The sequence below is a fragment of the Grampus griseus genome, assembly GCF_964374135.1.
Source record: "Grampus griseus genome assembly, chromosome: 20".
Classification (NCBI taxonomy): Eukaryota; Metazoa; Chordata; class Mammalia; order Artiodactyla; family Delphinidae; genus Grampus; species Grampus griseus.
This window is the reverse complement of record NC_139014.1, coordinates 45,127,119-45,152,765: the sequence shown is the minus strand read 5'-3', so window position 1 is coordinate 45,152,765 and position 25,647 is coordinate 45,127,119. Positions and strand designations below refer to the sequence as shown.

Genomic DNA, 25,647 nt, shown 5'->3' with positions numbered 1-25,647 from the left:
CCCCAGCCCAAATCACGCCCTCGTTCTCGTCAGAGAGCTTAGCAGGTTGAGAAGATGCCTGAGCGCTTTACCCAGGCTTCCTCACGGTGTCACCAGAATAATCGTGAGGGAGGCTGTGTCTTTGGCTTGGGGAGCCTGATCTGTAGGTCTGTCTGAGCGGTCTTGGTATCTCACAGGGCTTGTTTTTACACTATGTTTTTGGCCATGGGGGGACCCAGAGTTTACGTTCCAGCGTGTTCCTTGGGTGTTCAGTGGTGACCCATCCTGCGCCAGGTGCTGGGACCCGGGTCCGATTCCCCACTGGGTGAGGGGGCAGACGGATAACTCTGGACCATGGCCTGGGTTCTGAGAGGGTAGAGGGTGCCCCGCTGTGCTTGGGGGCCTAGAGGAAGGCCACACAGGGAGGTGACCCAGGAGTGGGGTCCAAGGAAGTTGGCCGAGGGGACCGAACCTGTGAGTGGCCCCCTGCGGAGCCTCTGGCTTCTCCAGCATCTGTGGGGTTAGGTCTCGTTCTTTCCAGATCCTCTGTGCATAATAGGGTTTACCCACTCGCACTCACATGGAGGAGAAGACGTTACAGAGAATGGAGTACATGTCCCCAGACTGTGGGCCTCGGGCAAAAACAAGGTCCTAGCTTTGGGCCCCGATACCCTCTGCATCCAGGCGCCTTCTCCCTCTGCCCGGCTCTGGGTCCATGGTACAGCCCAAGAAGGGGTCTTGGAGGCAGACGTGCTCCTGGTGGGAGACAGGGCTCCGTCGCCCGTATCTCGGTCAGCTGTATAGATTCTGCCAAGGACCAGAGCCGGCTCACTCCGCCTCAGGTCTGAGCTCTCCTCCTCTCCTCACGAGGCCCCAACTTTCCCACTGCTCCGCCGTCATTCACCCCCTCTTTGCGGTCACTGAGCCGGGGCCTCTGAGGCCGCCTGGAGCCTGGCATACCCTGTTGGCAGCCCCTTCTTATCCTTCAGGTTCCAGCTGAAAGGTCATCTCCTTGAGAGACCACCGCCAGCATCCCTTACCTGTCTCACCGCACCAAGGTTATTTCCTCCTGACTCCTATGAAGGGGCAGGACAGTTACTATCGGCATCACTACCCCCATGTTACTGATGGGGAAACTGAGGCTTGGAATGGTTAAGGGCCGCAGATCAGAGCGCGGGTGGTGGGATCCCTTTTTACAGGACACAGCTGCTTTCCCTGGCGCCCTTCGCAGGCGACTTCGGCTCACACCCTCGGGGCGAGAAGTGAGGGACGTGGCCGTGTGAGCTGCAGGGGAGTGTTGGAAGAAGATTTGAAGTAGGAAACACTGGGGTTTGCTACTTGGGGAAGAAGAAAGATGGATACTGGGGTGGCCTCAGCAGATCTGTCAGACCCAGGCCTGATGGTGGTGGAGCTACCACAGCGGGGGCTCTTTAGGAGAAAGGGGGTGGGAGAGGGGGCCCTTGGTGGGCTGCGACAGCACGCCGTCCTGCAGGAACTTGCCTCCTCCCCGGCTGGCACGGCAAGGCGAGCCGCGTGGGAAGCTCTGAGTGAAGGTGGCCGTACTGGGGAGGAGCAGAAAGAAAGGACAGGGCTTCTCTGGGGGTGACCCAGGCCTGGCTAGAACCCTCGGGTGGCTTTGCATTACATTGAAACAGACTCCACACCTTATCCTGGCCCATCTGGCTGGTGTGCGTTTTTGTTTCTGCTCCTCCCCAACCTCAACTCTACGTGAGGCTCCCTGGCCTGCATTCAGCCCTGGACTCTGCCAGGCTCGATCCTGCCTCAGGGCCTTTGCACGGGCCGTTCTTCTGCCGGGAACCCTCTTCCCGCAGATCTTCTTGCCCTGCCTCCCTCGCACTGTTTAGGTCTCAGCGCTGTGTTACCTCCTCAGGGAGCTTTCCCGGACCCTCGAGAGAGCAGCACCCTGTCTCCTAGCCACGTCACCACACACACAGTTTGCTGACCACTCACTCTTCCTTTGTCCCTTGGTATTAATGTTTGTGGGATTGGGAGAGGATGTAAACAAGCGCTCTCTCTCTCTCTCTCTCTCTCTCTCTCTCTCTCTCTCTCTCTCTCTCTCTCTCTCTCTCTCTCTCTCTCTCTCCCTCCCTCCCTCCCTCCCTCCCTCCCTCCCTCCCTCCCTCCCTCCCTCCCTCCCTCCCCTCCCCCTCCCCCTCCCCCTCCCCCTCCCCCTCCCCCTCCCCCTCCCCCTCCCCCTCCCCCTCCCCCTCCCCCTCCCCCTCCCCCTCCCCCTCCCCCTCCCCCTCTCTCCCTCCCTCTCCCTCTCCCTCTCCCTCTCCCTCTCCCTCCCTCCCTCCCTCCCTCCCTCCCTCCCTCCCTCCCTCCCTCCCTCCCTCCCTCCCTCCCTCCCTCTCTCTCTCTCTCTCTCTCTCTCTCTCTCTCTCTCTCTCCCCCCCCCCCCCCCCCAGGAAGATGTAGTCCTTCCTAGGAGCAGAAGCCCCATGGATTAGGCATGCAAATGTCACCTCACTGAATAGGAACGTCGTCTCATTATGGGAGCCCCCCATTCAGTCCCCATCCTCACTGAAGAAGAGACTTGCCTCAGAATATTTTTAGTGTTTTTCTCCTTTTTTTTTTTTTGGCTGTGCCATGCAGCACGCGGGATCTTAGTTCCCTGACCAGGGATCGAACCCGCGCCCCCTGCCGTGGAAGCGTGGAGTCTCAACCGCTGGACCGCCAGGGAGTCCCTGTTTTTCTCCTTTTAATACAAGAATGGTATATGCATTATAGTAAAATTAAATATACAGACAAGACAAAGCAAGAGTATAAAAACCAGCCACACTTCCGGTGCACAGTATATTCTTCGAGAATAAAATTCAAACCCCTGCCATGGTTGAGAAGAACCCAGGGGCCCCCATGAACCATGCAGCCTCATCTCTGGCCGCCCCTCCCCTCCGCCAGCTCCAGGCCCCTCTTCTGTTGGTTCCTCACACCTGCCCGGCTTGTTCCTGCCCCGGCTGCTTCCCAGAGCTTCCTCCTCAGACTGGCCTTCCCATCTAAGAGGTCCCCACCTGCACCCCCATCCCCATCCTCTACCAGCGCATGCTGGCCTGTGTCTTCATTTTGTGAGTGTCACTCTTTGGTGAGTGTGGTTACACTCGTATCATTGACGTGTCCCCTCCTGCTATAAAGCCACCCTATCTGTTCCGTGAGCCCCAGGGTCCACCCACACCTCCCAGAGCCAGCCACGTGGAAATCTTGTAGCAAAACTTAAGTGCATGAAGGGGTGATAAATTCCTAGAAGTCGGGGTGTTCCAGCAAGGTGTGTGTTCTCCAGGGTTTTGACCTTCGAAGCCAGTTGCACTCAGGAAAGTTGGCATTGATTTGCACCCCAACTGCATTGTCTGAGTGTGTGTGTGTGCTTTGACACTTCCCCAGGCAAAAGCCCTACATTCCTGTTGATTTTTTAAAATAAGTTAACTTATTTTATTTATTTTTATTTTTGGCTGCATTGGGTCTTTGTTGCTGTGCACGGGCTTTCTCTAGTTGCGGCGAGCGGGGGCTACTCTTGGTTGCAGTGTGTGGGCTTCTCACTGCGGTGGCTTCTCTTGTTGCAGAGCACAGGCTGTAGGCACGGTGGCTTCGGTAGTTGAGGCGCGCGGGCTCTAGAGTGCAGGCTCAGTAGCTGTCGTGCACGGGCTTAGTTGCTCCGCATGTAGGATCTTCCTGGAGCAGGAATCGAACCCGTGTCCCCTGCGTTGGCACGCATGTTCTTAGCCACTGCGCCACCAGGGAAGACCCCTGTTGATTTTTAAAAAAAAATATTTATTTATTTGGCTGCACTGGGTCTTAGTTGCGGCATGTGGGATCTAGTTCCCTGACCAGGGATTGAACCCCATCCGCTGCTCTTAGCCACTGGACCACCAGGGAAGGCCCTCCTGTTGATTTAAGTTGCGTTTCTTTGCTTATTTGAGGTTGAGCATTGTTACATCTCCGTGTCCGCCTTCTTCCCTCTTTTGTGAATTGCCTGTTTGTCTTCTTTGAATGTTAGGGTGCTTGTCTTATTGATTCAGAAGAGTTCTTTATATATTAAAGACACCCACTCTTTGCTCTCTATGTTGCAAACACTTTTGGCTTTGCTCCCAAAAGTTTTACAAGGTACCTCGTGCCCATCCTTGCTTGGGGCTGCCTCATTTGGGGTGACCTTGGCCTTTCTGCCCCAGAGCCCAGAGCTGAATGGACGTCATGCCGTGGAGGCAAGGAGGGCTGGGAGGTGATGGGGTGGGTGAGACCAGCACAGGCCTGGAGAGACGCGTGGGCACTTGGGAGCTGCCTGTGGACCCTGGCTCTCTCCTGGGCGAAGTGCTTATGATGGGGGTTCGAAGAAGGTGTTTCAGCAGGGGGAGTGGGTCCGTCACCTACAGCCTAGGACCAGGAGGTGGGGGTTGGCTTAGTGGGGCGTGCCTCCTCGATCTTTAACATGCTCATCATGAAATCCACGGAGACCCACCGTGTGTGAAAGTGACACACATGGAAAGCTGGCCTCTGGCCTGAGGAGTTCCAAGTGGCTTTGTGAATCTGGGTCAGGGAAAGCCAGGACGCTCTGGGCAGAGTGGCCTCACCTGTCATCTGTCACCTGCTGGTGGGCAGGGTGGCCCAGCCGAAGTGGACAGAGCCGGCTGGGTGTCCTTCCTGGCGCCACCCCCTTGAGCTCTTCACCCGGCAGGGTTGGGGTGAGGGGTTCCAGGAGCCCCTACCCTGTGCCCAGCCAGTGGAACCGGAAACTCCCCCAGCCTCCAGGTCTCTGCCCTGAGAAGGACCTCCGTGGCTGGATGTCCCTCGTTCTTTATTCCCACTGCCCCACCTTCCCGAGCCGACAGCCCAGAAGCAGAGAGGCTGGGGTGCCGCCGGGAGTGAGACCCTGGCCAGCTCCCCGCCCTGCTCCAGGGGAGGCACCAGATGCAGCGCCCCTGGCTCCGACCAGGGGACGCTGGGCCCCGCCTGCCATATGCTCGGAGCCGAACCTCGATCGGCCGAGCAGGCCCGCCCAGCAGGACTTTTGGCACCTGGGGCACAGGAGGCAGAGCAGAGGGCAAGCTACCCAAGGTGGAGGAAGAGGAGGGAGGGGCTTGGCCGCTGGGATCAGGCCTGCGGGGGGGTCGGCTCTTGGCTTCGGGTTGGTCAGGGGAGCAGGTGGGGGGAATAAAGGGAGGGCTGGCTGCTCCCAGGAGGAGCCAGGATGCCAGCCAGCCAGGATGGGCCTGCTGCGAGTCGCAGATGGCGGCCTCGGGTCTCTGCACTCTCCCCGGGACAGAGTGCATCCAGGTGGGCAGCCAGGCAGTGCCAGCGTCCATCCCTGGCAGCTCCCCTCTCGCTGGGGAGGAGGGTGAGCTGGAGGGTGAGCCTGGTGCAGGGGCCCCAGCAGACCTTCAATTCTAGCCCCACAGGGTCTCCTGAGAGAGCAGGGCCAGCTTCCCGCTCACCCCTTCCTCCTCTGCGGGGGCCCTGGGTCCAGGGAGGATGGGGACCTTCGGGGCATAAAATATCGGATCCGATTAGTCAGTGAGGCTGACCAACTGGTCCACAGGGTGTGTGTGTGTGTCTAAGCTCATGCCAGCACTTGTTTAAGATCAGACCATATGAAACTGCTTTTTTCTTTTAAAGTTGAAGAATGATCGATTTTAGGTACTTTTATGTGGTTCATCCTATTAGTGTTCCTTCTTTTTCTGTTTTCTAACCAGATCAAATAGCGTGAAACATCCTTTCAGTGTTTACGTGGAGCCAGCCTCCGAAACCATCTGGATCCAGAGATGCTTAAGATTCTTTATCTGTTCAGATTTGATATCTCTTTAGTTCACTTTGGTCCCTTATGTTTCCCTCAGAAGGAATGCATTTCATTCAGATGTCCAAGATTTCAGTCTGAAGCTGTATACAATAGCCTTGTAATTTATAAAATCTTCTTTAGATTGTGGTTACACCCCTTTCTCATTAGTTCCTAATGGGTCTGTTTTCTTTCATTCATAGTTAGACATGACAGTGTTTTGTCTGTGTGTGTGTGTGTGCGTGTGTGTGTGTGTGTTGGTTTGGGGGCTTTACTGAGAATCAATTCTTGGATGTATTTATAACTTTTGAGTTTTTTTCAGTATCCCACTTTATTAATTTCTACTCCTGTTATTAATTCTTTCTTCCTGCTTTCTTTGGGTTTTATTTTCCTTATTTTCTAAATTCTAGAATTGAATGCACTTCATTTATTTTCATTCCCTTTTGTTTAATAATAATATTTATTACACTGTGGTCAGGAAATGTGGCCTGTGTAATTTTAGCTCCTTGGAATTAATTTAGCATTCTTTTACTGGTTATGTGTTTCTGTCTGTTCCTTTTTGTCTTTCTCACAGTTTTTTGCATAATGTGTTTCAATAAAATGTTATTCCACACAAATTTTTTTTATTACTTTTGAACTTCTTTGTCACCTAGTGACAAACTTAAAACTTCTTTAAAAGTTGTAAGCTTTTAAAAACTTGCTTTATTTCGTTGTCTCTCTTAAACAGTCTAATATTTTACAATCAGTTTTTCAATAGAGGTGTTGAATCCATTTACATTCATTGTTTTGCTTTGAGATCGTGGCTCTTCTGTGATTTGAATTTATCCCAGTTGCCTCTACCCTGTTTCTTCTCTTCTCTGGTGTTTTGTGGTTATCTTTGGGTTTTTCAAAAGCACGGTTGGATCTAATAGCTCTTATTTATCAGAGTCAAGCATCAAATGGCATCTTTTGTGTTCTGCTTACTTAAGACAAAAGTTGTATTCCCCGCCTCGTTCTCAGTTTTTTTTAATATCATTTAAAGTTGCAGGTTAAATTTGTATACTTATTTATACATACCTATACATTGTCTGATGCTCCCTTTCAAACATTTTAAAATTATTTTGATCTTTGCCTTCACTCTTAGAACCAAATTGGAAACCTCTATGTCCGCTGGTTTCCGTGCTTATCACCAGTGTGTTCATTCCATGACTTTCCCCTCTTACATTCTTATTTTTGATCCATTTCATAGTTGGTTGGAAAACATTCTCCAGTGTTCCTCTCAAAAAGGATACATGGTTGAAAGCTTGCACACTAGAGAATGTCTTTGGTTTACTGTGACCTTCATACATAGAAGACAGTCTAGCTAGGTATAAAAATCTTGGATCTCAAAGTTTTCTCTCCTCACAACCTATAGACACTGCTCCATTGTCATCTGGCCAGCTGCTTGTTGATTTTAAATCTGAATCGATTTTTTCCTCATCCTGGTATTTCATATGTTTTGCAAAGATGTATGTGGGTGTGTTGGTCTTTTATCCTTGATTTTTTCCAAAAATTCAGCTCATCCTTTCCTTCATACATAGGTTGGCCTTCAGCTGAGGGATCCTATCTTTGGTCTCTGCTGCAGTTTTCTCCCAATTATTATGCCATCTCTCCACTTTCCCTCTTCTATCCCTATCATTTCTCTTTCACAGTTTCCACGTCTTTATCCTTTTCCTCTAAATTTTGTGAGAATCTCTCCAGTTTACTCTCATGTTTCCGAATCTGTTTTCTACAGTATTATTTCTCTTGACTGCTTCCAAAGTCGATTTTAATTGTGCTCCTAGGCTTTTAGATTTAGGTTTTTCCAGCTCTTCTTTCTTTCGTGTGTCACCCTTTTTGTATCATCACGTGGCCTTTTCAGCTCGGCCTCGTTTTCCCATATGGCTTTTTCTCTCCTACTTCATAGAGGCTGTGTCTTTTTAGAATTTTTTTTTAGCCTGACACACCCATTCAGTTTCATATCGTCTACGGCTGTTTTTGAGCTACGGCGAGTTTGAATAGTTGAGACAGAGACCGTATGGCCTGCAAAGCCTGAAATATTTACTGTTTGGGACTTTGCAAAAAGATTTGCAGATCCCTGGCCTAGTGTGACAGCTGGATTCCCACTCCAGCCCCAAGCTGGATGGCAAGGGAATGCATCCAGCTCCCTCTGCAGTTCCTAATCCCTCCCAGCCTTTCTCCTCAATCCGCTTCTGCTCTGTGGAGGTGGTGTCCTTCTGTCTCCACTGCCTGACTTCCTTGTTCTCTGCATCAGTCATTTAGATAAAAACGTGAGTTCATGTACCCACTGCAAACACAGTCCTTCCCGTCCATCCATCCCCTTCCTTAAGCCTCCCTTCTCCGGATCTGGCTCCACCCTGGGGCCCCCACCCACTTCCTGCCCATTCTTTCTCCGGTTGTTGTCTCCCTGTCATCTTCCCTTTTTTTTCCCAGGATTTTTCTGTTCATCAGACAAAGAGCTCTGTCCTGAGGTAAGACCTGGACAGGTTTTGCTTGTTCTACCACCATCTGCCTTTAATTAATAGAGATTGCTCCCAGATTCCAGCGTTGGGTCATCTGTCAGTTTAGTTTTTGGCATTAGTGTGAATTTTCTTTTTTTTTTTTTCATTGTCTGTATAGCTATTCTGGAACAAAACAAGGAGAGGAACGTGGGTAGCTGCAAGTAGATGCCATTCTGAAGGAGCCAGAGATGCATTTTAAAGCTGCGTTTGGTCCACCTGGAGGCAACCTCTGTAGCTGTGTGTGTGTGTGATGAAAGATGAAAATTCAGGAACACTTTCCTTATCCAGGGACCTCTTGTCCAGTGACCTCAGTTCTCTGGAATACACCCAAAGAGTCAGCACGCAGCCAGAGAGCTGCCATGGTGTCCGTGCTCTGAAGGAGCAGTTCAGTCTCTCATTCCAGGCCTGTTGACCCATGCTTTACCTACAGTTCGAATAACCTTAGTCTTTCTGTTTTCCTAGCTCACAACTAAATCAGAATCAGCAAATTGGAAGGGAGAGGGGACAGTTTACAACAAGCACACTGACCTGATGAGAATTGCTGGCTGACAGAAAGGAAAGACGTAAGACCCACATAAAAAATAAACAACAAACCGAATACAGCTGTAGATGTGTACATGTCGAGGCTGGTACCATTTCCCGCAAGGACGAGCGGCTGGAGGTTGCCCTGTGACCCCAGTTTGAGTCAGCAGTCACCCCTCTGAGCCTTTCCTCTGCCAGCCTGGGTCCTTCATACGAGTCTTGGGTGCAGAGACTGTCTCCACCTCCTGCGACTACAGTTGGCTCAGACAGTGGTTCTGAGCCTGGTTGCACATTAGACTCAGCTGGGGAGCTTTAAACATCTGGACACGCAGGCTGCCCCCTAAACCAGTGAAATCAGAATGCTTCTGGGTCATTCCAGAAGCCTGGGTTGGGAGCCAGGCCGTCAGGAGCACAGGCAGGGGTGAGAGTGGTGCCACGTGCCTCTCTCGTGCCCTGTCAGTGGCTCTTGTTATTGAGGGGCAGACTTGGTATTCATGGGGGCAACTGTGATTGTCACATGGGGTCTGGAGCTGGATCTAACCGGGCAGTGACGGATGCCACGCATTCGAGGATGGTTTCTGGCCCAGGTGGATACTTGGCTCTGAATAGGACGGAGTGATGGAGAGGGAAGGGAGGGCTGGAGGTGCAGGGCCCGGTCCTCCCAGGGGCCGTCTCCCCTCCAGCCCACAGTGCACTTGGGCCTGGCACCCTGGCACCTTTGTCAGCTCTGCTGTCCTGTCTGAGGATGGGAATCACGGTGCCTTGCTTACAGGGCTGCCTGGAGGCTCTCTCCAGGGCTGAGTCTCCACACCACAGAGGAGACAGGGCAGGTGATTGACCGGAATGCAAGTACTGACGAGGGCCAAAAGGAAAAATAATGAGAAAGCGATGAGAGTGAGTTCAAGGCCGTCCCTGCAGTGACCGGCACCACTGGCATTCTAGTTCTGTCCCGAGTGGAAGACAGCAGGCAGGGATCCCCGCCAGCTTGCTGGGGGACGCCAGGACTTAGGTACGGCCTGCGTTCAGCCCCCGTAGTGGCTTTGCCGTGAGCGCCATCTGCCCCTGGGATGGCAGAGATGTGGCCGAGAGCGGCCGTTCCCAGCAGTGAAGTGTGCAGTGCCATGCGGGGCAGGGGGGCGGTGCCCCTGCCTGTGGGTTTGGGCCACTCCACTCACTGTCACCTCGTGTGTCGACCCCCCGGGCTTGGCCCCAGTGGAATACAGGCCGCTCTCCCTGGATGCCCCAGCCCCTGCCTTCCACGAGGTCCTGACTCCAGTAAGCCACCAGCTGGCAGGAGGGGCTGGTACTGCGGACTCCATTGCCTCCAGACAGGGCATCTGGGTGTGCGGGGGAGAGGTCCAAGGACTCTGACCCCTGGGGGCAGGACGGGGGGCTGTTCTTCCCCACTTCCGGAGACTGGTTCCTAGTGGGGTGCCCCAGGAAGCTGGCTCGGGGGGCAGCAGAGGGCTGCCAGGCCTGCGGCTCCCAGGGCGACAGGATGGAGCTGTCTCAGCTTTAATTAGGACCTTGAAGGAGGCAGCCGCCTCCCATGGTCCAGAGGCTGACTCGGGGGTGATCTCTGAATATTCCCTGCAGATCTGAGTGATGGTTTGGGGGGACAGGCGGCCCCCTGCCCTGGCCTTGTCCTGTACTCCCACACAGACCACTCCTCACCCCCACCCTGGCCTTGGTTTTCCCCTTTGCAGGATGGGGGGGCTGGCCCCTGCTCCTGGAGCAGTCACGTGTGTGTGTGTGTGTGTGTGTGTGTGTGTGTGTGTGTTTCCCGTCCCCTTGCCAGGACACACACCCAGCCCGTTTGCACCGTCACTACTCCTAGGACAGGCTGGGCCCTCCGCAGCCCCGGGGCTGGCCTGGCCGCTTCTCCGTGCCGGCAGTCTGGGAGTTGCTGGAATGCCAGGCGTTGTGCGTCCCCAGCTCTGAGCTGAACGCCTCGTGCTTATCGAGGGAGAACCCATCGGTGTTTACCGAGACTCAGCGTAGCATAACCACGAGTACAGTGATCTTGGCATCTCAGACTCGAGTGCAAGGCCCAGCCTCGCCACTTGCTAGCTGTCTGGGGTGCACTGGGCAGGCGGCCTCCGTTTCCTAGTCTGTAGAATGGGAATAATGCCCGCAGATCAAAGAACGGTTGTGAGAATTCAGTGAGAGCCAGCATGTTGAGTGGTGGTGCAGGGCGGGCTGGAGCGATTTATGGGGCCTCTGTCGTGGGCTGGCTGTCATGCCAAAAGCTGACGTGTGAACGCAGATATGGCAAAGCAATTGCATCACCTTATCTGAAGAGAAGGAAGAGCTGGCAGGGAGGCGGCCCGGGGGGACCGGTGTTGGAGGTTTGCATCTGCTGGGCCGACAGAGGCCACCCCCAGGGGAGGCAGGCCCCAGGGCGTCACACATCCTGCCCGGCTCGCACTGGGACGTCCCCGAACTGATACCCGGCAGACGCGGGCCCGGCGGCCCTGCCTCTCAGCAGTAGGGCCCATTAGAACTGAACTCTTCTTCGTGGGGCATTTTATTTGCACACTCCAGTAGAGTGGACACCAAAGGGGTTTTCTAATGCTTCATGGGCTGCTAATTTCCTCTGTGACCTCTTTTGTTGGGGCCTGACCCCAACCAGAGGCTGCTCGCCACGGAAGCCAGCGCCTGACACAGACCCGGGGTGCGGGGTGACAATGAGGCCTCTATTGGCTTTAATCAGGCTCCGGGCGCATCTTAAGAACGGGGGGAATTTGTGTGGCGCTGCAAAGCCCTGGGTGGCACAATACGGGAGCCCCCGGAGTCACTCACGGAGGCTGGGGGGCCGGCGGGGGTGGTCAGGCGGGGGCCCTTTGTCCCAGCGCCTCTCGAGAAGGCCAGGACGCCCTGAATGGCCGCCCGCGCGGCCTGGCCCCTTGGGTATCGCAGGCCTCTGGGTATTTAGGGAGGTGGCCTCCCACCCGGCCTGGCAGCCTATTCTTCGCCCGCCTAATTAGGTTTTGTCTGTGCTCTCCCCTCCCCTGCAGACTGTGATTCGTACTGCAAGGCCTCCAAAGGGAAGCTGAAGATTAACATGAAAAAATACTGCAAGAAGGACTACGGTGAGTGAGAGCCCCTTGTCGGGAGGGGGAGGGGAGGGCACCACGTGACCAGCGAGGCGCTGGGGTTGGGGCGCAGGTGGCCCTGCGTGGGTGTTGCTCACAGAGTCCCTGGGACCCGACGGGAGCCGAGTGGGATGGGTCCCACGCCCAGGAATGTCCCAGCTCTTCCCCCTTGGCGGCAGGTGGTGTGAGGGGTCATAGGCGTGTGGGCAGGGTTCTCCCCCTGGCCCTGCAGGGAGGCATCCTGGCCAGTGGGGCCTGACAGGCCTGGGATTCCCAGGCTTCACTCTGCCCCTGAGGGGCCGTGTGGCTGTAGGCCAGTCACTTTACCTCTCTGGTCTTCGGTGCCCTCATGCGTACTCATGGGCATTCAGCCTGAGGCTCTGTAGCTCGAAGAGAGGTCCTCCGGGCATTGGAGAAAGGGAGGGCACTTCCGTGGTGTGTTTAAAATGCCGATTGCAGAAGCCAACTCCTTCCGAGGGTTGACTCCACCAGGTGGAGCTGGGTCGAGAATCTGCATTTAAGGCGGCTGGCTGGTGACTGTGAAGCGTGAACACAGCCCCGGGATCCCTGAGGGCCCTTTTCAGCCGGGAGCTGGGGGGCTGCAGAGAGTCCCTGTCACCGGAGGCCTCAGGCTCCCTTCCTGGGAAGAGGGTGTCCAGTCCGTCCCCCAGTCTCCCCGGGCGCCGTCCACCCTGGCACTGGGGGTGCGGACCCCTGCACCCCTTCTCTGAATCCGCGTCGCCAGCCCTGCACCGCGCGGTGAGGATCTGGCTTTGTGGTTTCTGGGCCCTGAGAGTGTCCGGCCTGCTGGGGGCCTGGGCTGGCCAGACATCGCGATCCAGCTGCACTCCCCTCAGGATGGGGTCGGAGCGGCCGGTGGGTTTGGCGTGTCAGTTCCGAAGCGGCCAGGCCGTGGGCATCCCGTCCCGGAGCCCTCTGGGTCCACGATGAATTCCTAAAAAGCCTCTTTTAAGTGCTTGCATCCCAAGGCGGTGCAGAAACTCCTGACTTTCACGGGAAAACCAACTTTGATTTTGAAAGCAAACGTCGAGCTGGTGTAAAGATAAAGGAAGTGTTGTCTCTGACCCAGGGTGACAGCAGCCCCCAGAGGCCCCAGGTGGCATTGGATTAGGCTTGTGTGGTCCATGCTCCTGGCCTGGGACCCTCAGCGTCTGCCAGGGACGGGAGGTGGGACTCGGGTGGGACAAGGGTGGGAGGACCCAAGGGTCGTGCGGTGTCCCAGGCTTAGGGCTGGGGGCCCATCGAGGCTGTCCAGGCCCAGAGAGCCAGGGTGACAGAGGAGAGCCCTGGGCCTGTCACTCCACCGCTGCTCCCTTCCCCCGCAGAGCTGGGGTGGGGGTGGGTGGGTGGGGAAGGAACAGGTGGGCCGCCTGGGGGGAGGGTGGTTTGAATTGGGTCTTGAAGCATCCTCTGCAGACGCTGGGGAAGGGGCCTGGGAGGAGGGGCGCCGCGCAGACTTCGTGTGAGGTGTTGACTGCAGCTCCCCTACCCCATTCCTGCTCTTCCCGTGAAGAAAGGGAAGATAGCACCTTTGTTTACAGCTACCCAATGGCTCCGTCTGCCTCCTGGTTCCGTGGGACTCGTTTTGCTCTCTCTGACTTGTTTTCCTCCGTTGAATTCTGCCTCCCCTACCCCTGAGGTTGTGGGGGACACTTCGGCCCCCTCTGAGCTCTCCTGTCTCCACCCACCCCCAGCAGCAGGCAGGTCCCTCTTTCTGCAGGAGGGGGCCGGGCCCCCTCTTGTTATATTCCCAGAGGGGCCCCCCTGAGCCCTGCCCCAGATGGGCCCCCCAGGGAACAAGGGCGGTGGCTCAGGGGGCTCGGCCTCTGGCCTCCTCTTGTCCTCTGCTGCCTGACTCCATCCTGGATTATCCGAGGGAAGCTGGTGTCCTAGGTACGGCCCCTGGCCCAGCTGGCTGAGGTGACTTGCCCAGCAGAGACCCGGCCTCCCTGGCCGCCCCTCCCCCATCACGTTTATCCCCAGGGCCCCATGTGTCCCAAAATCAAGAGGGCTGAGAAGCAGCCCGGCATGCCCACCTTCCCAGACTTCATGGCGGCTTCACGCCACCTTCCCCCCCAGCTCCTGGCCCTGCGCTGCTACCAGCACACCGCCCAGGCGTCCACGTTTTTGCTGCGGGGCGAGATTTGAGGAGAGCAGGTGCAGGGGAGAAGCGGGGTGCCCCCGCAGGGCGCCAACAGGGTCCGGAGCTGTTGTGCCGTCAGCTTTGATGTCCTCGTCACTGACCCCCCGGCCCATTGCCCCCGCCCATCCCCCAGAGGCTCTCGGAGGCGCGTTCTGGTCCCTAGCACTGTCCGTGATGCTCTCGGGGTTGCCTCAGAGTTGGGGAGCAGCCCACCCCAGCTCAGCAACTAGGCCTGCCTATTCAGGCAGAAGACAGGACAAAGAGATGCCAGGAAGGGGATCACAGGGCCTTCCGCGCAGGGCTTGGCAGACCCCAGCAGGGTGGGGGCAGGCAGGGAGAGGCTTGTGGAGGAAGGAGTGAGTGGCACCCACAGGGGCTGGGCAGGGGGCATCGGGGTCTCAGCCCGGCAGCAGCCGCAGGCCTTGCTCTGAGGCCGGAGGCCAGGTCTCCCACCGGGGTCCACGGACCTTGTGGAGGATCTTCCTCGCATCCTGCTGGGCCCCTGGATGAGGTGTGAGTGGAGGTGTGCCTTCCACGCCCGAGCAGACCTGGGGCAGGTGAGCGAGGATGGCGAAGGGAGCCGGCGGGCCCAGGAAGGCCGGGAGGGAGGCTGCAGGGGCCGCATAATCCCTGCTCTCTGACTGACACCCCGGCAGGGAGCCAATTAGGAAACACGTTTCCTTCACTTTACAGCCGGGGCACTTGGACGTTCTAGAAGCTGCTAATTAGAACCTGGTGGGGGAGGGGGTAGTGGAGAGCAGGCCCGGGCCCTTTTCCTCCTCTGAGGCCAGCTCAGGAGTCTTGGTGTTGTACAGCGGGAGGGCCTGGGTCTGGGTCTCCGCTGAGCCGGGCGGTGGCCAGTGGGCGGGAGGCCGTGGGGAGCAGGGGCAAGGAATCACCCCGGCTGGCTTGGGGTCTGCTGGTCCTGCCCGTGTTCCTGGTGAGACAGGGCCCAGTAGGTGGGGGGAGGCCTCGGGGCCGAGCCGCCTTGTCTCTCTGCTCTGGGGAGACCCCGGGACAGGGAAGGGTAGCTGTTCCAGTCCCATCTGTAGGGAATGGGGCACTGGCCCCAGAATCCGGGGGCAGATTCCACACTTGCTCTGTGACTTTGGACCAGGCTGGGCCTGTTTCCTGATCTGTCCCGTGGTGGTGAGATCAAGGGGACACGACGTCCTTCTAGACGTGGCAAGGATGGTGGCCTCACCAGGCCATCTCCAAGGGGCAGGGGTCCGTGGTGGTGCTGTTGTTGACGGCCCCCCTCTCCTGGGCCCACCTCAGTCCTCTGTTGCCCTCTAGGGGAATCCGGCTCACCTTGCAGATGCTGAGGAAGCGCCCGTGGGAAGGCTCGGGGCGGGGCAGTTGCACATGGAAGACGGTGTTTGTTATTTCCTAGCGTGTTAGCATTTCCTGCCGACTTTCCAGGAAAACCTAGCCTAGAGGGGCCCTTCCTTGGCGTAAATGCTCCCAGCAGGCATGCGTAGGTGTGTGCATGTGTGTGTGTGCGTGCATGAGCGTGCACGCGTGAGCACATCCTCGAAGCCCGCATCCGCTCGGCGGCGCCCACGCAGGCAGAGCGCGTGCGTCCCTCCCGGAGTCGCGGGCTCCGCGGCGCGTCTACCCAGAAGCCCAGGGCTCCAGAACCTCGGTGGGTGTGTAGAGAGTGACGCCGTACCCGGGGCGTTTACCGTAGGGATGGTGCACTCTTGGCCGAGGCCTGGCAGTGACTTCAGGCCGAGACACCCCTCGGCTGGTGTGGGGAGTGGACTTTCTAACCCCTGGCCCGCGTGGAAGAGGGGCCGGCCTGCCCCTGCCCCTCAGCCTCCCTCCCCCCGCTTCCTCTTCGCTGGTCCCTGTGCTCCTCGGGAGGCGCCACTGTCTGGTCCCCACTCACCTCCTGGTGTTCGCGCGACCTCCCCTCGGCTCCCGTGGCCACTCTGCGTGGGCACCGCACACACGTCCCAGGAGGTCCTGCCCCCTCACACGCGTCCCCACCTCAGCCAGTCCCTCCTCGGACACTCATTAGGGCTTGCTGCGTGCCCCATCCCGTCCCGGGTGCTGGGCTTACAGAGATGGAGGAGACACAGGCTCAGCTCTCCAGGAGTTTCCGGAATCAGAGGGGAGATGCGCACACAAATGACAGCATGGACGGGAGACGTGTGGCCAGGGTCCGGCCTGGGGTGGGACGAGAGTGGGGCCTGGTCCCTCCTCCAGGGAGGGTGTAGAGGGAGGGCTTCCTGGAGGAGGGAGCGCAGGTAGCCAGTGCTCACGGGGCAAAGCAGGGCTCCCAGGCAGAGGGAGCAAAGTGTCTGAGCACAGAGGGAGGAGCAGGCTGGGGAAACGGGAGAAGAGGGAGTGTGGAGGTGCTGGGTGCAGGGCTGGAGGCCAGGGAGGCTGGGCGAGACGCTGCTGTGGGCCTCGGCAGCCGGGCTCTCGTCCGCGTGCAGGAGCCACTCTGAGGCCACCGAGAGCCAGTCCCGCTCACGTTGGCACACAGGGGCTGCCACCCGTCTCTTCTTCCTCCCTGAGATGCAGAAGTGGGGCGGTGGGGGGAGGCGGGAGGAGACAGACAGCTCGCATTCTGAAAGGTGAGATCATCTCACTTTTGCCAGTTCTTGGAAAAAGGATTCGTTCCCAGAAATGTTTATTAGTCACCCCTTTTGTTGAACGACATTTTGGCACCAGCAGATGGAAAATCAGGATGCTTCTCATGAGATGGTTTGTCTCGAGCATTCCTCCCGCGCTCCCTCAAGGATGGTTTCTGAGGATACAGCTCGAAGCGGAAGTTCTGTTGGCATCTGTGGGGAGGAGGTGGGTTCATGAGGTTGTGTGTGTGCACATGCGTGCACGCGTGTGCTTTCTTGGGGGCCCCGGCAGAGGTGGGCCTGCGGACCTAAGCGGATCCCCGCCCCCGAGAACCCTGTACCTCCTGGGACAGTGGAAACCCCAGAGAAGAGGCCTTGCTAGGCCGGTGTCTGTCCCTGCCCTGCAGGCCCCGGGTGGGCACCTCACAGCCTTCATTCTCACCCTTAGCGAATCCTCAGAAACGCCTGTGAGGGAGGGCTTTTCACTCCTGCCGTTGGGATGCTGAGACTCAACGAGGTAAAGAACACGCCCAGACCGGGGCCTCCGAGGCCTGAGGTCCTTGTGCTCCCAGCCTGCCCCCCGTGCCAGGGCGCTGAGCCTTGGGCAGCAGAGCGGGTGCAGCCCCCCTTCGAAGGCTCATGGACTGGTTCCCCCACGGGACCCTTGACTCTTGGCTCCTGAGAAGCTGCAAAGACGTCTGCGTGGGGATGAGCAGGCGTGGTCACCGCGGTGTTGGGGTGAGCGTCGGGCAAGCGGGGCTGTCGGAGACGAGACGTCGGGCACGGTGGCGGGGTGGGCGTGGTCATTCAGCCGTGGGCTCGGCTGTGCGGTGGAGGGAGGTCACGGGCGGGTCCGTGATGGAGGCTGGGGAGGCCGAGCCGGCAGTGGAGACGATGCTGGTGGCGGAGTGACCGCGGATTCGCGTGGAGCGGGTGTAGGCAGTGGGCACGGCCCTTCTGGGCTCTCGTCTGGCTGCTCAGGCCGGGATGAGGTGAACGGGGGTGATGGGGAGAGCCTCACAGCTCAGGCCTGGACAGGGACACGGGGCCTCTAGGCAAATGATGGCTTCTTCCCCTCTTGACACCCCCTGCCCTTCCCCTCTTGACACCCCCTGCCCTTCCTTTTCTCGACCTTGGGGTCAATAGCTATTCCTGGTCAGGATCAGTCCCTTCGAGTAGGGAACACGGGCCCGGTTATCAACCCCGTCCTGGGGGCCCGGCTCCCGTGTCTGCAGCGGGCCATGACATCAGGGCCTGGGGGTGGGCAGATGGTAGAGGGGCACCCTGGGGGCTGTCCCCCTCAGGGCAGTTAGCAGGGGCCGGGAGGCAGCTGGTGGTGATGGCTGGGAGGGGCCAGCTGCCCCAGCACTGTCCCCAGCTCCGGGGAGCGGGACGCAGCCCAGCCGGCAGCACGTGGCATGGCGTTTCAGGGGCTCACTGACCCTTCCCCGGGGGTCACCAGCCCCCTGGGGATCCTCCGATTTCCCCAGCCAGATGTGACCTCCCCCCTCAGAGTGCCAGCCCCATATGGAGGCCAGATGTGGAGCCGGGTCAGCATGAGTCAGCCTGAGGTCGCAGAATGCGGGTGACCACCAGGTTCGGCAGCGAGGGCCAGTGGGCTCCAGTGACAGCTCGACAGAGGCCCCTGAGCCCGCAAGGCGCTGCACCCATCGGGGCCTCCTGCCGCGCGAAGGGGATGACGGGCCGCAGCCCTCCCCATCTCCACAGACGGGAGCCCAGAGCCTGGGCCTCCAACCTCTGCCGCCCCAGCAGCTGCAGGGTGCCAGGCTCCAGAGGGACCTGCTGGGGCCCTGTCTGTCCCCCTCTCTGCAGCATCCTCTCCTCTGAACATCCTGGTTTTAGAAAGGAGGTGTGGGTAGGGAAGGCTGTCTAATGGAAGGTGTCTTCTCCCATCTCACAGACTGGGACACCGAGGCTCGGAGTCGGGGGTGGGGGAAGGCGGGGATCTGTCCAAGGTGCCCGGGGACACGGGCCGCCTTCCCCTACAGACAGGCAACACTTGTCTTGTCCCCGCTCACCAGCCACCTGTCTCCAGGATCACAGAGCTCTTCTCCCACTCACGTGGGGCTCGGATGGGCATCTTTCCCCAGTGGGATGGATCTCGGGGGTCTTGACACCCTACTTCCCCGGGGTTAGAGCCTTTGGCACGAGGCCTCCAGTACCGTCGTTATTCCTGGGGTCTTCCCACACCTGCCGCTTCACCTGCTTGTGTGAGGCTCAGGCTGACAGGAGGTGGGGACACCCTGAGAGTTCCACCGCCTCTGAGCAGCCTGGGCTACCTGCGGGAGGCAGGCCTGGCCTAAGGTCAGAACAGCTTTTCAGAGGCTCGCGCAGGGTCACCCCCGGAGTGGGCGCCTCCGCCAGCAGGGCTCTGGTTAGGGTCCTGCTTTGGCCCGTTTCCGGGTCTGAGGCCCCTTCTCTGGGTGTTCTTGGGGAAGCAGCTTCCATCCCTTGAGGGTGGTTTGACTCTTCGGAGCTGAGCGAGTGCCGTGTTCAGAGGGTGCAAGGGGACCAAAGTTGCTGCTGGACGCCCGCCCTCCAGGACAGGGCTCCACGCACGGTGTCCTGGGTGCCGGCCCAGCGCGGGAGGAGGGGCTGCTCTGTGTAGAGGGTTTGCTGCCGACGGCTGTGGCAGAACCGTTGCGCGGGGGCCCCGCTGAGGAGTGGGTACGAACTTGCAGCCAGGATGTGAGCCCTGGAGGCGCGGGGTCTGGGCTGAGGCCACGGTGGGGAGGCTGACTCTCTTGCCTGCCCTCTTCCAGAGGCCGAACCCCACTGATGATGGGAACCGACCTGGGGGACTCTCCAGCCCCACCGTTGCTGTGTGTGTGCGCGTGCGCGTGCGGCATGGGGGGCAGGTGTGGGAGGTGGGGCATCTCCTGAGGCGTGTGAGGCCCGCGGGGGAGGGCGGGGAGCCTCGGCCATTCTCCAGGGTGGCACTGTGACAGCTGGGGCCGTGCCCATGATGGGTGTGGGCACATGCACCGGATCAGGAGTTGCCTGGGCCGTTTCGGTTGCTTCTGGCTGGGAGGGGGCACCCGGGGCGTTCTCCCTCGGGCTGATTGCAGGGGAGACCTGCCTCCACGAGGAGGGCACCCCGCTGGGGCAGGGCAGGGCCCAGCTCCACTCTCCTGCCTGAGCCTCTCGCAAAGCCGGGCAGCCAGTCTCCTGAGCGCATCTCGCCTGGGGGCCGGGGGTGTTGGCAGGGTCAGACCAGGACCATCTCCTAGGGCAGAGGGCCAGTAGCCTCCCCGGAGCCCGGCTCTCTGATTCCCAGCTCTCCTGAGGACCCCTCCTCCAGGGAGCCCCCGGCATGCCCTCCCCTCCCCAGAACAGAGCCCAAGCACTGGGACCCAGCAGGGGAAGCTGAGGCCGCCTCTGTTGCTGGTGGTCTTAGAGAGAGGGGCATACCATTGCTGCTTAGGCTGAGGAGGGAAAGGGGGAGCCTTCACCAGCCCAGAGCTGGGTGTCCGCACTTAAGGTCTGAGGGTGGGGCCTTGGTGGGCGGGGCAGCCCCGGGGTTCCTGAGGACTCCGACTGGGGGGGGGGGTCTGACCACAGCATGCCTCCAGCCCTCCACCGGGCGGGGCTGCCGTGCCCCCGCCACAGGTTAGCGTCCCCGCGAACAAGGCTTGGCCCTGCTCGCCCGTTTCTGACCTTCACAGGGGGCTGGGAAACATGTGGTCAGAGCTGCACTTCACGAAAGCAGCTGCAACTTATGACACGCTTTCCGTGCCGGGAGATTTATGGGGCCGCGTGGTTTTAATGGTTTCTGTGGGGTTAGTATCCTCCCCCACTTCGTCCTGGCTGCTGTCTCAGAGGCAGATGGGCGACAAGCTTTCCCTGGCTGCACGGGCCCAACAGGAAGGTACGGCTGACCACCCAAGCCTCCTTGGGAGGGGCAGCTGCCGGGAAGCCCCCGGGGACCCACGCCGAGCAGCCCATAAATCTGGGAGACCTCCAGGAGGCAGGAAGCCTCCGTGCAGAGGTGTCCCAAGCTGGAGGGGAGAGGAGACGGGCGCCCCCCTCACGCCGTCCCCCCATCCCCCCGGGGTCTGAGCCTCGGCCACGGCCCCAGGCCCCACCCAGCAGGTCATCGTCTTGGGCTGCGCCCCATGGATGTGCACTAACTGTGTACTCCTCGCTGCCCTAGTAGCTGGCCTAGAACCTGGCTGGCCAGGATCTCTGATTCCGGCAGGACGTCCCCGAGACCTGCAAGCGGGCGTGGGCATCAGTCAGCCCAGTGCTGCCGCCTGTCACACACTGTCCAAGGTGGTGGCAACGCCAGGTCCTCGAAGGGCCCAGAGCTGACAGACTCTCGGTCTCCTGGGCCGGAGCTGGGGAGGGAGGGAGGATTTGAAAGGACAGGGGCTCTGGACTGAGGAGGGGGCTGCCATGGGGCCGCGTGGCCCCCTTTGGGCCCTGGAGCGCCCCACTTCTCAGCTTGCCTCTGCCGGCGCTGGGACTCAGTGGAGGTTGAGGCACCCCGGGAAGGATGGCCAGAGGTCTGCGCCTACGGAAGGACACACGGGGGCCTCGGGCTGAGCCACGAATGGGGCTGAGGACCCCCCGGGCTGGCTGAGGCCTGCGGCCTGCCTCCCCGCCCCCCGCCCCGTGGCCAGGACCAGCCTGGTGTGGGCACAGGCTGTTCTCGCTGGCCCCCGGGGCCTGGCCCTCTGTCCCCCCCTCTCCCCCTTGGAGTCACGGCTCGCCCTCGAGGGCCAGGCCTCTGCCTAGGGTTGGAGAGGTGCGTGCCCCTAGTAGCCAGGAGGCTGGCTGGAGGGCGAGCAGGGGAGATCAGTCCTCACGGCCCTGCCCTGGTGGCCGAGGAGGGCTCCTGGCACAGAAGGCCTTCCCGTGAGCCCCGGACTTGCTGAGGGGGGCAGCTGCTCGGGGCTGTCTGCAGCTTCGCCGGAGCCCCGGGGCCCGCTGCAGGAAGGTTTTCCTACAGAAACTGGCAGCCCAGGGACCCAGCCTGGCCCGTGGGGTCCAGGGGCTGACTCCTCTCGCTCTCTGGAGGCTGCGCGCGCCCCTTGCTTTCCTTGGGCGCCCGCTCCATCCTGAGCTCTCAGTGTTTGGGTGCGCAGGGCTCAGAGGGAGGGCGGGCAGGCATGTAGGTGTGGACCTGAGACGGGGATGTTCATCCTGAGTGCGGGGCCCCGGCACCAGCAGGCGGGGGCAGCCTCCCCTCCCGGCCAGTCCCTCGTCTGCGCTTCAGAGTCTGGCCCCGGTGGCTTTGTGCTGGGACCCTCCCTCTTCCTGTGGGGGGTCTCGGCACGCCTCTTACCGCTCGGTCTGATATGGTCTGATCTCACCGTTTGTCTTTCTGAGGGTCGTCTCATCTGCCTCGTTTCTGAATGAGGGATGGGGGATCCTCCCTGTGAGGCCAGTTTAGGACAGCGGTGCAGGGATGGGGACTTAGGACTGAGGGTCGTTGGCCTGGAGTGAGCGTCGTGTGGGTGTAAGGGGCACACCCTCGGGGACCATGGGTCCACGGCCGCTGCACCAAGTGCCCCCCGCAACCCCGGTTGGGCGGTGCCACAGGCCCCCAGGAGACCCCGGTCATTCCTGGCTCCCAGGCAGCAGGGATCAGAGGTGGCAGCCGAGCCCTGCGTGCTCCCCGAGGGGGCCGAGTGGGTCTGCCTGAGGTCACAGTTCCAATGTGTATTTCGAGTATTTTCAGCCGTGTGTGCACTGCGGGGACTTGGCCTGCGCACCGTGTGTGCAGCTCATACTTGGTGGGCTGTGTAATATGCAGAGGCGTTGCCAAGGGCAGCGGAAAGGTGGCCTTTTTCCAGCATAATCCCATGAATCTACCACCACCCGCCCCTGCCCCGGCCCCGTGCCGTCCCAGCCCGCTGCCAGGGCGCTGCTGGGGTGGGAGGACGACAAGGACCCGTGCTTCGTCCCCATCGACCTGTGTCCACTGCTTCGGCCCCTGGATGCTTGAGGACAGCAAGGTGTCCAGGGCCAGATCCCCCTCCGGGCTGCGTCCTCAGTGCTAGGTGGGTCCCCCTTGGGCTGGGGAGGGAGAAGGGCCTCTGGGGGCCAGCCCGGGGCCTGAGCTTGTCCAGAGAGCTCTCTGGCCTCACCAGCTCTGCCTTCCCACCTGGCCCTGAGCTGAGGCCCAAGACCCCGAGTCTCTGATTCCAGTGACACGAGTTTGCTCACGCGGCCAGAACAAAGTACCCTAGACTGAGGGGCTCAAACAACAGAAACTCATTTTCTCCCAGTTTGGGAGTTTGGAAGTACTGGATCAAGGTGTCGTCAGGGTTGGTTTCCTCTGAGGCCTCTCTCCTGGGCTCGTAGGCGGCCGTCTTCTTGCTGTGTCTTCACGTGGTCGTCCCTCCGTGCGCGTCTGTCCTAATCTCTTCTTAGGAGGACTCCAGTCATATTGGATTAGGGCCCACCCTTTATAACTTCCTCTTAAAGGCGTTAAGAGGTAATTATCTCCAAATACTGCCACATTCTGAGGCACTGGGGGTTAGGACTTCAATGTATTAATTTTGCCGGCGGGGTGTGGGGGGGAGATACACAGTTCAGCTCTTAACACCAACATGTGATCAAAGCCACGTTCTCACCAGAGGTGCCTTCTGCAGCATCCTTGTTGGCCACCCCAGCCCACCCTGGCTGGGGGGACACTGTGGCTGGGCCGGGGGTCTGAGGTCCCGCACAGGCAAACGGCTGCATCCTGGGGGAGGCTCATTCTGTATTCAGCTCAGTCCCAAGGAGAGGAAACCGGGGCTCTCGGGGATGCTGGGGACGGCTCCCCGTTTGCTTAGCTGAGGGGCACGCAGTTGCCACGGTGACCTCTATCTGCGCAGTCAAACACATACAGAGCCCAGCCACTTCTCCAGGCTGGAGGGCTCCCCACCCCCACCTCAGAGTTCACACTGAGTGTTGAGTCCCTTGGTGACAGAAACATGGAAACGGTTGCCATGGCAGCCATTCTTTGGAGCCCTCAGACTGGAGTGCAAAGTTGAGGATGCCCAGGAACAGCTGAAATGAAAATATGGGAAAATGCACCACTTCCCTCGCCCAGAAGGATGAGTCAGAGGGCGTTCGGTGGAGGGCCCAGCCGTCCCTGCCCCTTCCCATCACCCCGGGGCTAAGTGTGGGCACAGGAGGGGAACGGGGAGGGCCTGGGGAGACCTTGAGAGAGGCCAGCCAGGCCAAGCTGTGGGTGGGCCCAGTGCCCAGAGCGAAGTGGGCAGGTGATTACCTCATGGCATTCCCTGGGGACATGTCCTCGTGGCTGGAGCGCACCTTATCTCGGTCCCTTCACCTGTAATCTGGGGAGACAAGCTCCTTTCTCAGGCGGGCTCAGGTCCAGATCTTCAGCCTGTCCAGGGGTATACAGGACGTGGTGGCAAGGGGAAGGCGCCATGTTCTGACGGGGGGGAAGGAGTCCAAGTTTCCCTTGGACGGGGGTTAGTACAGCAGAGACCTCTGCACTTACCCCTGGAATGGTTGTGTGTCTCTCCCACCATCACCACCACCACCAGAAGTTCCCCAGGTAGGCTCCATGGGGCTCTGGTGCCTTGAGATGCACCAGCCAAAGGGTCCTGCAGTCAGTTGTTTGGGAAGCAAACACACACGTGTCTGCACATGCTTTGTAGATTAAAGGCTCAGAAAAGTCCTGCACTAAGGCGACTTCCTTTGTTTAAGCCAGTATTTTCACATATTTGAGCAAAATCCCCCCCCCTTAAAAAAGTATGTCCTCCTTTTATGAAGTATCTCTTAATATCCTGCAGAAAGAACACCTGTTAACGTTTACTAGAGCACTGATTCTCAAAGTGTGTTCCCTGGACCCACAGCATCTGGGAATGTGTGAGGTGTGCGGTCCTGGGCCCCAGTCTACATCTATGGAATAGGAAATTGGGGTGAGGCCAGCCATGTGTTTGACGAGCCCTCCAGAAGTTTCTGATGCCTGCTCCAGCTTGAGAACCCCTTCTACTCAGGGAAGGAGGAGCAGAGAATTGAAAGGGAGGGGAAGGGCCTGAGGACTGGGGGAGGATCAGGAGGCCAGGGAGACGAGGCAGTCTGGCAGGGATGGGAGGCGGGCAGCACAAGGACCCTGGACTCTGGAGGAGACGCTGCAGCCACCCCGAAGGGCTGTTCAGCGTGCACTGCACCTGGGCACTGAGACCCCATTCTGGTTTTCTGAGATTGGATCAAGGGCAAGGCTGTATGTCTAGGGGTGTCATGAGGCTTGATGTTAAGTGACGGGGCCTTTGGAAATGCCCAGGGGGTACCACCTGAGGAGGTTCCCCAGAGCCTGTGCCGAGTGGCCAGTGCTATGCTCATGGAGGGCACCTACCCCGGCAGCTGGATTCTGCCCAGAGTTCTGGGGATGTGGTAAGAACCTACAGCACCTTCCTGGACCCTAAAGGGGCTTGTCCCCAAAGACAGTGCCGGGTGGCACCTAAAACACAGGACATACGGCTTCCTGGAACAGCGGCCTTGGCCCCAGTATCAGCTTTGCCACCACACACCCATTCCTAGTCGGGTACCCCATGCAGTCACTTCACTGCTCCGGGTCTTCTTTCCCTTCTCCATCAAACAGGCTGCCCCATCCCTGGCCCTCCTGGTCGCAGGAGCTCGGGGTCCAGGCGGCACCCGTGGCCCACCCTCCTGCCTGTGCTTCCTTGCAGCCGTCCAGATCCACATCCTGAAGGCGGACAAGGCAGGGGACTGGTGGAAGTTTACGGTGAACATCATCTCCGTGTACAAGCAGGGCACCAGCCGCATCCGCCGCGGTGACCACAATCTGTGGATCCGCTCGCGGGACATCGCCTGCAAGTGCCCCAAAATCAAGCCCCTCAAGAAGTACCTACTGCTGGGCAACGCGGAGGACTCGCCCGACCAGAGCGGCATCGTGGCGGACAAGAGCAGCCTGGTGATCCAGTGGCGGGACACGTGGGCGCGGCGGCTGCGCAAGTTCCAGCAGCGCGAGAAGAAGGGCAAGTGCAAGAAGGCCTAG

The 25,647-nt window shown here is 59.3% G+C and overlaps 1 protein-coding gene and 1 long non-coding RNA gene across 2 annotated transcripts in view; one reads left to right on the top strand and one right to left on the bottom strand.

Annotated features, from left to right (window-relative positions):
* NTN1 (netrin 1) overlaps window positions 1-25,647 on the top strand; it is a gene marked incomplete at its 3' end in the record, with an annotated part of 185,444 nt that extends 159,797 nt beyond the window's left edge. Inside the window, exons 6-7 of the mRNA XM_082678842.1 lie at window positions 11,820-11,894; window positions 25,319-25,647. Of these exons, the coding sequence (XP_082534968.1) occupies window positions 11,820-11,894; window positions 25,319-25,647 (404 nt within the window). The remainder of the gene's footprint in view (window positions 1-11,819; window positions 11,895-25,318) is intronic.
* LOC309837955 lies at window positions 23,161-25,392 on the bottom strand. Its single transcript, XR_014298309.1, has 3 exons — window positions 24,124-25,392; window positions 23,887-24,006; window positions 23,161-23,663 (listed from the first exon to the last, which is right to left on the bottom strand). It is a non-coding gene; the product is annotated as an uncharacterized lncRNA (long non-coding RNA).